Source organism: Metopolophium dirhodum, chromosome 6, assembly GCF_019925205.1.
Source record: "Metopolophium dirhodum isolate CAU chromosome 6, ASM1992520v1, whole genome shotgun sequence".
NCBI classification, from domain to species: domain Eukaryota; kingdom Metazoa; phylum Arthropoda; class Insecta; order Hemiptera; family Aphididae; genus Metopolophium; species Metopolophium dirhodum.
The window spans coordinates 30,389,948-30,401,103 of NC_083565.1; the positions used below are offsets into that span (position 1 = coordinate 30,389,948).

Genomic DNA, 11,156 nt, shown 5'->3' on the forward strand with positions numbered 1-11,156 from the left:
GGCGCCAACAACACCCTCCTTCAATTTTTTTTTTTAGTAATGTAACTCTAGTTGAATATTTTGTATTGACTTGAAAATTGATAACTTGGTGCCCTATGAATTCTTAAATGAACTAAATATTTTGAACAGTTTTTTCCGTTTAGGATTCTGGGCATTTTAGTTTGTACTTTGTAATGTAGAGTCCTACAGTTAAATTTTTTCAAAATTTTTTTTTGGTTTCCTAAAATGCATTTGCCTGCGGGCGCCAACACCCTCCTTCAATTTCTTTTTTAGGATTTAACCACTAGCACTTTATTTTAAACATTGACAATCTGGAGTACCTCTTGAATATTCCTTGTTTAATGAAATAAATATTTTAAATAGTTTTTTCTATTTAAGAATATGGGCATTTTAGTTTGAACTTTGAATTGTATTTTTCTTCTGTAAAATTTTTTCCAAATTTTTTTTTTTTTGTTTTTTAAAATGCATTTGCCTGCGAGCGCCAACACTCTCCTTCAATTTTTTTTTTTAGTAACGTAACTCTAATTAATTATTTTGTATTGACTTGAAAATTGATAATTTGGTGCCCTATGAATAATCATTCTTTAATGAACTAAATATTTTGAATAGTTTTTTCTGTTTAGGATTCTGGGCATTTTAGTTTGTACTTTGTGATGTGTAGTCCTACAGTTAAATTTTTTCAAAATTTTTTTTTGGTTTCCTAAAATGCATTTGCCTGCAGGCGCCAACACCCTCCTTCAATTTTTTTTTTAGGATTTAACCTCTAGCCAAATATTTTAAAAATTGACAATCTGGGGTTCCTCTTGAAAAATCCTTGTTTAATGAAATAAATATTTTAAATAGTTTTTTTGTTTAAGAATATGGGCATTTTAGTTTGAACTATGAATTGTATTTTTCTTCTGTAAAATTTTTTCAACATTTTTTTTTTTTATTTTTTAAAATGCATTTGCCTGCGGGCGCCAACACCCTCCTTCAATTTTTTTTTTAGGATTTAACCTCTAGCCAAATATTTTAAACATTGACAATCTGGGGTACCTCTTGAATAATCCTTGTTTAATGAAATAAATATTTTAAATACTTTTTTCTGTTTAAGATTCTGGGCATTTTAGTTTGAACTATGAATTGTATTTTTCTTCTGTAAAATTTTTTCAACATTTTTTTTTTTTTGTTTTTTAAAATGCATTTGCCTGCGGGCGCCAACACCCTCCTTCAATTTTTTTTTTAGGATTTAACCTCTAGCCAAATATTTTAAACATTGACAATCTGGGGTACCTCTTGAATAATCCTTGTTTAATGAAATAAATATTTTAAATAGTTTTTTCTTTTTAAGAATATGGGCATTTTAGTTTGAACTTTGAATTGTATTTTTCTTCTGTAAAACTTTTTCCAAATTTTTTTTTTTTTGTTTTTTAAAATGCATTTGCCTGCGGGCGCCAACACCCTCCTTCAATTTCTTTTTTAGGATTTAACCTCTAGCTAAATATTTTAAACATTGACAATCTGGGGTACCTCTTGAATAATCCTTGTTTAATGAAATAAATATTTTAAATACTTTTTTCTGTTTAAGATTCTGGGCATTTTAGTTTGTACTTTGTAATGTAGAGTCCTACAGTTAAATTTTTTCAAAATTTTTTTTTGGTTTCCTAAAATGCATTTGCCTGCGGGCGCCAACACCCCCCTTCAATTTAAACATTGACAATCTGGGGTACCTCTCGAATATTCCTTGTTTAATGAAATAAATATTTTAAATAGTTTTTTTGTTTAAGAATATGGGCATTTTAGTTTGAACTATGAATTGTATTTTTCTTCTGTAAAATTTTTTCAAAATTTTTTTTTTAGGATTTAACCTCTAGCCAAATATTTTAAAAATTGACAATCTGGGGTACCTCTTGAATAATCCTTGTTTAATGAAATAAATATTTTAAATAGTTATTTCTATTTAAGAATATGGGCATTTTAGTTTTTACTTTGTAATGTAGAGTCCTACAGTTAAATTTTTTCAAAATTTTTTTTTGGTTTCCTAAAATGCATTTGCCTGCGGGCGCCAACACCCTCCTTCAATTTTTTTTTTTAGGATTTAACCTCTAGCCAAATTTTTTAAATATTGACTATCAGGTACCCTTGAATATTCCTTGTTTAATGAAATAAATATTTTAAATAGTTTTTTCTATTTAAGAATATGGGCATTTTAGTTTGAACTTTGAATTGTATTTTTCTTCTGTAAAATTTTTTCCAAATTTTTTTTTTTTGTTTTTTAAAATGCATTTGCCTGCGAGCGCCAAAACTCTCATTCATTTTTTTTTTTTAGTAACGTTACTCTAATTGATTATTTTGTATTGACTTGAAAATTGATAATTTGGTGCCCTATGAATAATCATTCTTTAATGAACTAAATATTTTGAATAGTTTTTTCTGTTTAGGATTCTGGGCATTTTAGTTTGTACTTTGTGATGTGTAGTCCTACAGTTAAATTTTTTCAAAATTTTTTTTTGGTTTCCTAAAATGCATTTGCCTGCGAGCGACAACATTCTCCTTCAATTTTTTTTTTAGTAATGTAACTCTAATTGATTATTTTGTATTGACTTGAAAATTGATAATTTGGTGCCCTATGAATAATCATTCTTTAATGAACTAAATATTTTGAATAGTTTTTTCTTATTAGGATTCTGGGCATTTTAGTTTGTACTTTGTGATTTGTAGTCCTACAGTTAAATTTTTTCAAAATTTTTTTTTGGCTTCCTAAAATGCATTTGCCTGCGGGCGCCAACACCCTCCTTCAATTTTTTTTTTAAGATTTAACCTCTAGCCAAATATTTTAAAAATTGACAATCTGGGGTTCCTCTTGAATAATCCTTGTTTAATGAAATAAATATTTTAAATAGTTTTTTCTGTTTAAGATTCTGGTCATTTTAGTTTGTACTTTGTAATGTAGAGTCCTACAGTTAAATTTTTCAAAATTTTTTTTTTGGTTTCCTAAAATGCATTTGCCTGCGGGCGCCAACACCCTCCTTCAATTTAAACATTGACAATCTGGGGTACCTCTTGAATATTCCTTGTTTAATGAAATAAATATTTTAAATAGTTTTTTTGTTTAAGAATATGGGCATTTTAGTTTGAACTTTGAATTGTATTTTTCTTCTGTAAAATTTTTTCCAAATTTTTTTTTTTTTGTTTTTTAAAATGCATTTGCCTGCGGGCGCCAACACCCTCCTTCAATTTCTTTTTTAGGATTTAACCACTAGCTAAATATTTTAAACATTGACAATCTGGGGTACCTCTTGAATAATCCTTGTTTAATGAAATAAATATTTTAAATAGTTTTTTCTATTTAAGTATATGGGCATTTTAGTTTGTACTTTGTAATGTAGACTCCTACAGTTAAATTTTTTCTAAATTTTTTTTTGGTTTCCTAAAATGCATTTGCCTGAGGGCGCCAACACCCTCGTTCAATTTCTTTTTTAGGATTTAACCACTAGCTTAATATTTTAAACATTGACAATCTGGGGTTCCTCTTGAATAATCCTTGTTTAATGAAATAAATATTTTAAATAGTTTTTTCTGTTTAAGATTCTGGTCATTTTAGTTTGTACTTTGTAATGTAGAGTCCTACAGTTAAATTTTTCAAAATTTTTTTTTGGTTTCCTAAAATGCATTTGCCTGCGGGCGCCAACACCCTCCTTCAATTTCTTTTTTAGGATTTAACCTCTAGCCAAATATTTTAAAAATTGACAATCTGGGGTGCCTCTTGAATATTCCTTGTTTAATGAAATAAATATTTTAAATGGTTTTTTTTGTTTAAGAATATTGGCATTTTAGTTTGAACTTTGAATTGTATTTTTCTTCTGTAAAATTTTTTCCAAATTTTTTTTTTTTTGTTTTTTGAAATGCATTTGCCTGCGGGCGCCAACACTATCCTTCAATTTTTTTTTTAGTAATGTAACTCTAATTGATTATTTTGTATTGACTTGAAAATTGATAATTTGGTGCCCTATGAATAATCATTCTTTAATGAACTAAATATTTTGAATAGTTTTTTCTTATTAGGATTCTGGGCATTTTAGTTTATACTTTGTGATGTGTAGTCCTACAGTCAAATTTTTTCAAAATTTTTTTTTGGTTTCCTAAAATGCATTGGCCTGCGGGCGCCAACACCCACCTTCAATTTTTTTTTTAGGATTTAACCTCTAGCCAAATATTTTTAAAAATTGACAATCCGGGGTTCCCCTTGAATAATCCTTGTTTAATGAAATAAATATTTTAAATAGTTTTTTCTGTTTAAGATTCTGGTCATTTTAGTTTGTACTTTGTAATGTAGAGTCCTACAGTTAAATTTTTCAAAATTTTTTTTTGGTTTCCTAAAATGCATTTGCCTGCGGGCGCCAACACCCTCCTTCAATTTAAACATTGACAATCTGGGGTACCTCTTGAATATTCTTTGTTTAATGAAATAAATATTTTAAATAGTTTTTTTGTTTAAGAATATGGGCATTTTAGTTTGAACTTTGAATTGTATTTTTCTTCTGTAAAATTTTTTCCATATTTTTTTTTTTTTGTTTTTTAAAATGCATTTGCCTGCGGGAGCCAACACCCTCCTTCAATTTTTTTTTTAGGATTTAACCTCTAGCCAAATATTTTAAACATTGACAATCTGGGGTACCTCTTGAATAATCCTTGTTTAATGAAATAAATATTTTAAATAGTTTTTTCTGTTTAAGATTCTGGTCATTTTAGTTTGTACTTTGTAATGTAGAGTCCTACAGTTAAATTTTTCAAAACTTTTTTTTTGGTTTCCTAAAATGCATTTGCCTGCGGGCGCCAACACCCTCCTTCAATTTTTTTTTTAGGATTTAACTTCTACCCAAATTTTTTAAACATTGACAATCGGGTACCTTTGAATAATCCTTATCTTTAATGAACTAAATATTTTAAATGGTTTTTTTTGTTTAAGAATATTGGCATTTTAGTTTGTACATCGTAAAGTGTATTCCTACAGTTAAATTTTTTCAATATTTTTTTTTGGTTTCCTTAAATGCATTTGCCTGCGGGCGCCAACACCCTCCTTCATTTTTTTTTTAGGATTTAACCTCTAGCTAAATATTTTAAACATTGACAATCTGGTACCTCTTGAATAATCCTTGTTTAATGAAATAAATATTTTAAATAGTTTTTTTCTGTTTAATATTCTGGGCATTTTAGTTTGAACTTTGAAATGTACTTTTCTTCTGTAAAATTTTTTCAAACATTTTTTTAGGTATATCTACCATTATAAAATATGACTGATAGAAACATTCAATTATATATTTTATACAATATGATTTTTTTGATATAATATTTTATTAAATGTCGTTGTCGTGGAATTTAATGCGGGCCGCCGGTTGCCGACCACTGGTATAGTGTGTACTGAAAGAATTCAGATTTGTTTGTTTAATTAATATAGTATTAAAACAATTTTGTTAATTTAACACAAGAAATCGATAATATATTTAATATTTTTTAAAAAAATTAACTTAAATTACAAACTTGCTGTATATTTTATTATGATTGCTTTTAATAGTAATTCAAGAAAGATAATGTGTTTATTGGTGCAAATGTATGTTTTCTTGCCAATTATAAAAATATTGAGTGCTGAGTGGGTATAATATTACATATAAATAATAATGTTTATTTTAGTAACAGTATAAAACTGTATGATGGATACATTTTCAATTCAGAATTAAATTAAAAGTGTAAAATTAAATGTTATACCCAAAATACGTATTATATAAGATGTAACAACTAATAGTTATTAGGTTAAGTTGCGTTCGGTTGTATACGACTTAAACAATTATTATATTAATTTATAACTTTTTATTTTTAACTTAGTATTGCTAACCTGTGATTATAATTTATAAGCGGTAGTTATGTTTTTAGATATTTTAAATTAAGATCTTTGTATTTGTATTTTAGAAACACTGGTATTTAATTTTTAAATAACCTAGGAATATTTATAACATAATATTATTATATTATTCATATTATTATAATACAATATTTAAATATAATATATTATGAACCTGCTGCCCTACTATTTCTAAACGTTTACATGGGAATAGTAAAATTCTATTAAACCTATTAGGTACGTAAACAACATTTATTAATATGAAAAATATTTAAAATTTCGAAGAAGGGGGACCCTCGTGTTAATACCACTCACTTTGTTTTTTGGATAGTGCTGGGAGTTTTTGTGCACAAACGTCGGGACCTGGTGCACATTTCTGCACAAACGTTTGGCACCTTAAAAATTTCAATTTTCCAAAAAGAGGGTGTCTCGTTTCAATGCCCCCCCCCCACTTTATTTTTTGGATAGCGCCGGGAGTTTTTGTGCACAAACGTCGGGACCTGGTGCACATTTCTGCACAAACGATGCACAAACGTTTGGCACATTAAAAATTTCAATTTTCCAAAAATTGGGTGTCTCGTTTCAATGCCCCCCCCCCACTTTGTTTTTTGGATAGCGCTGGGAGTTTTTGTGCTAAACGTCGGGACCTGGTGCACATTTCTGCACAAACGATGCACAAACGTCGGCACATTCAAAAATCCAAATATTCAATGTGGGGGGCTACAGTTTCAATGCCCCCCCCCCATTTTGTTTTAGGGATAGAGCTTTCAGTTTTTGTGCACAAACGATTGGACTTGGTGCACATTTCTGCACAAACGATGCACAAACGTTTGGCGTGGTCAGAAGTTCAAATTTCGAAACTTGGGGGGCCATTGACATGGACCTATTTGAGTTGAGAATTCATAAAAATTTTTCTTTTTAAATCTAAGATTTGAAAATGTAATATAAGATTACTCATAAGTTTTTCTACCTTTATCAAAAAAAAAATGTCTACAAGAAACTTAAATTCAATTTTTATGAGCGTTTGAAATTTATATTTTTACAACATTTGATATTCACTCGATTTGTCATGTAACAATTTTCTTATTTTATAGTAATTAAAAAACGAATGACTGTAGATACTTGAAAATTTCACTGAATGTTTATATTAGTATTTTCTATACACATAATATAAGGCATATATCGTTCTAATAGCAGTTAAAAAATATTAAAAATACATAGGCACAATTTTTTTTTATAAGCATTTAAAGTTCAAATGTTGACAACATTTATCAAATTTATAATTTATTAATTATTTTGTAGTTGAAAATGTATAAAATGTTTAACTTTTATGGCTAAGGATTGAAAATCTTAAACAAAGCTCCACGTTAATAGGTTATAATATATAAATTACTTTATTCACAATAATATCATCAAATATATTTGGTAATATGATGGGCTGACTGACCGTTTTCGCTCAGAATCATTTTTCTTATACAATGATATTATATCATTGAATTCAAATTTAACACCATCCATTACAGTGACCCACTTGTAACCAGCTACTGTACAGCAGAGCGACATCCACTTATCCACCTTTTTTTTATTATATTGGAGTAAAAGTATAGACCAGTGTTTCTCAATCTGGGGGTCGCCAACTTATTATTTAGGGTCGCAATCGAATGATTTAAAATTTAAATCAATGCGAAAATTAAAAGCTCAAATTATAAAATAATAAAATCAATAAAATATTATTATATTACATACCTATTACGAGTATAGATTATTTATATTAAAATGGAAAACACACTATTATCATTTTTAAAGCGACATTACTCTATGACGTCTATTAAAGAATCTATAATAAACGTCGAATATAGATTATCAAGTATCAACCTAAGATAAGGCTACCGCGGCGGCCGCAGTGCACACTGCACATATTATATTATTATATATTTATGTCACAGTTCATTGTTAACATCGCCGTGTCGTGCGCCGTTGTAAAATATAGGTTAATAAGTTGCATTTTTATATTGTTTTTCACATTTTTATACACTTTATCTTTATTTGACTTTATGTATTATTATAAAATATTTCTAATATGAGTAAACAGTCGCAAATGACGAACTTTTTCAAACAACCGCACAATACATCGACTTCTGATAATCAAAACTCAAATATTACAAAAAAACATAATTTGGATACTACTCAAAATGTTGATGAACCATCACTCAAAAAGGTAAAAATATTAAAATATAAAGATAGTTACATTGAATATGGCTTTACATACTTAAACGAGAATGGAAAGGATGTTCCTCAATGTGTTATTTGTGGTATGACATTAGCAAATGCATCACTAAAACCAAATAGGCTCATTAGGCACATGGAAACTAGTCATGCTCAGTATAAAAATAATACAAGGGACTTTTTTTTTAAGAAAATTCGAAGAATTAAAAAAAAATAAAAAAATGATAAATACTTATACGGTCGAAGACAAAATCTACCTAAAATGTTCTTATTTGGCAGCCTTACACATAGCTAAATCAAAAAAACCATACTCAATTGGGGAAAAATTGTTAAAACCGTGTATGATTGATATTTGTACAGAATTATTTAGTAATGAGCACGTGACAAAGATTAAAAAAATACCTATGTCTAATGATACGATAAGTAGAAGAATAAATACTATGTCTAATGATATTGAAAATCAGCTTAGTGAAAAAATCAAAAAATCAATTTTTTACGCAATACAGCTCGACGAATCTACTGATATAAATAATGAAGCTATATTATTGATGTATGTGAGGTATGTAGATACTGATCTGAACGATATACAAGAAGAGTTTTTCTGTTGCTTAAATTTAAAAACATACTGTACTTCTGAAGAAATTTTCAAAACCATTTCATCTCATTTCCAAAAAATTAATTTACAATTTTCTAACTGTTTCGGTATTTGTACTGATGGAGCTGCAGCTATGACCGGAAAATTTAATGGTCTTGTCACACGCGTTCAACAAATTGCTCATAAAAATATTATATCAACACACTGTTTCATCCATCGTGAGCAATTAGCCGCTAAAGATATGAACGAAAACCTATTTGACGTTCTAAATATATGCATAAAAATAGTAAATTTTATTCGAGCTAGTGCCGTAAACACTCGCATTTTTAAAGTAATGTGTGAAAAAATGGGTTCAGGTTTTAAAAATTTGCTATTACACACTCATGTTCGATGGTTGTCGCGAGGAAAAGTTTTGACTAGGTTATTTGAACTGAAAACGGAAGTAGAAATATTTTTGAGAGACAAAAAATCACCACTTAGTGATTATTTCGAAAATAATGTGTGGTTAGCCAAATTTGCATATCTTTCCGATATATTTTCAATTCTTAATGAATTAAATTTAAGTATGCAAGGTTCACATACTAATCTTTTTATATCGTACAACAAAATTGACGCATTCCTAAAAAAAATAAGACTATGGACAAATCGAATAAAAAACTACACATTTGATATGTTTCCAAATTTTTTTAACATAACTCAGGAAAAGATATTAACAAAAAATGAAATAAATGAAATGTGTATTATCATAAAAGAACACTTAGGTAGATTAAGAGAAAAAATGTCCAAATATTTCGACCCCACAAAAGACATTCGTAAAAATTGTAATTGGGTAATAAATCCATTCGTACAATCTGATCAAAATATACTATCATTAACAAATAAAGAAAAGTTGATTGAATTGAGTGCAGATGTGGGCTTACACGAGATTTTCAGAAGCAACAAAAATATAGGTCAATTTTGGATAAAGGTTCAAAATGAATATCCCTAGTTTGGCTGAAGAAGCATTACAATTACTTATTCCATTTTCTACTACATATTTGTGTGAAAATGGTTTTTCCACATTAACAACAATAAAAAATAAAACTAGAAACCGTCTGGAAATTTCATCGGCTATGAGAATTAGCTTGACGAAGTCAATTAAACCAAGAATTGACGAAATAATATCACATCAACAGCAACAACCAAGCCATTAAAAATCTTAATATAAAAATATATTTATATAATAAAATGAAATATTTAATGTACGTTTTTTTTTAATTTTAAATAAATATAATATTATAATATGTATCTTTTATATTTCTAGTGTACAATATTTGTAGTAACTATAGACTCTAGATTATTTATAATGATAATCTAAGCGAGTATGTAAAAATATATATGTAGGGGTCGCTAAAAAATTTAAATTTAAAAAAGGGGTCGCCACAGTAAAAAGGTTGAGAAACACTGGTATAGACTATAGGCTATAGGGGCGAGGGGGGCCCATAAAATATTTCGCATCAGGGCCCCACAAAACCTAGTTGTGGCACTGATGATGGATCTAAAAAATTTCAAAAATTTAATTAAATTTAACTATGATTTAACAAAAATATATATTACGTATATATATTGTAATGCTCCTTATATTACTTATTATTAGTTATGTTCTAAATCCAATATTATACTGTACTTTTTCACATATTGTTTATTAGTTGGCATATAAAGATCTAATAAATACTTAAAAACGTTTTAAATTTATTTGAAAGGGCATACTATTTACAGTATATTTTAATAATATTATAAAATTAAAATTGATTATCATTATTGATACAATTGTTTAGATAAAACATTTATAATATTATATGAAATAACTACTTGGAGTGCTACACATTAATTATTGCAATAGCCAATAGTAATTTTGTATACCATCTTTGCAGTTACTGCTGTAGTTGTTGTGCAACCTATATATATTTAATCATAGTCCGTGGTCCATGGATAGTCCGGATTAGGATAATATTATACCTATGGTATGTTAAATGTTAATTAATATTAAATTATTAACTACACATTATGTTTTACGCATGGTTGTAATTACTATAGTTATTAACGTCCACAGGGGGATTATTATAGTAATTATTATACTAATAATAATGATATATTATATTTTATATTATATTATATATTTTATTATCGACAAAATCAAATTTTACAATGCCTATCACCATAATTTATAATATGCCTATTATTATATTCCTCTTTGGCGCGTCTTTCTAAAATATCCGACGTGTTGGGGAATTGATTCTCAATAATGTCCATAATTATGTCCTACGTATTGTAGGTACTCCGTCTACCGATACAATATATAAATATATTTCTGTTGATCTAGTACCTGGGTAATTCGTAGCGGCAAGTGAATGTCGCCACTTAATATTATGAATTATTTTATTACAGTAGGTAGTTGCAATCTAATATTGGTTTATT

At 28.0% G+C, this 11,156-nt stretch overlaps 1 protein-coding gene across 1 annotated transcript; it reads left to right on the plus strand.

The window, feature by feature from the left end:
- Positions 1–7,958: 7,958 nt before the first annotated feature.
- On the plus strand, positions 7,959–9,892 carry LOC132947675 (SCAN domain-containing protein 3-like). Its single transcript, XM_061017942.1, has 3 exons — positions 7,959–8,190; positions 8,465–8,663; positions 9,688–9,892. The coding sequence occupies exons 1-3, from the start codon at positions 7,959–7,961 to the stop codon at positions 9,890–9,892; spliced, it is 636 nt and encodes a 211-aa protein (XP_060873925.1).
- Positions 9,893–11,156: the final 1,264 nt, after the last annotated feature.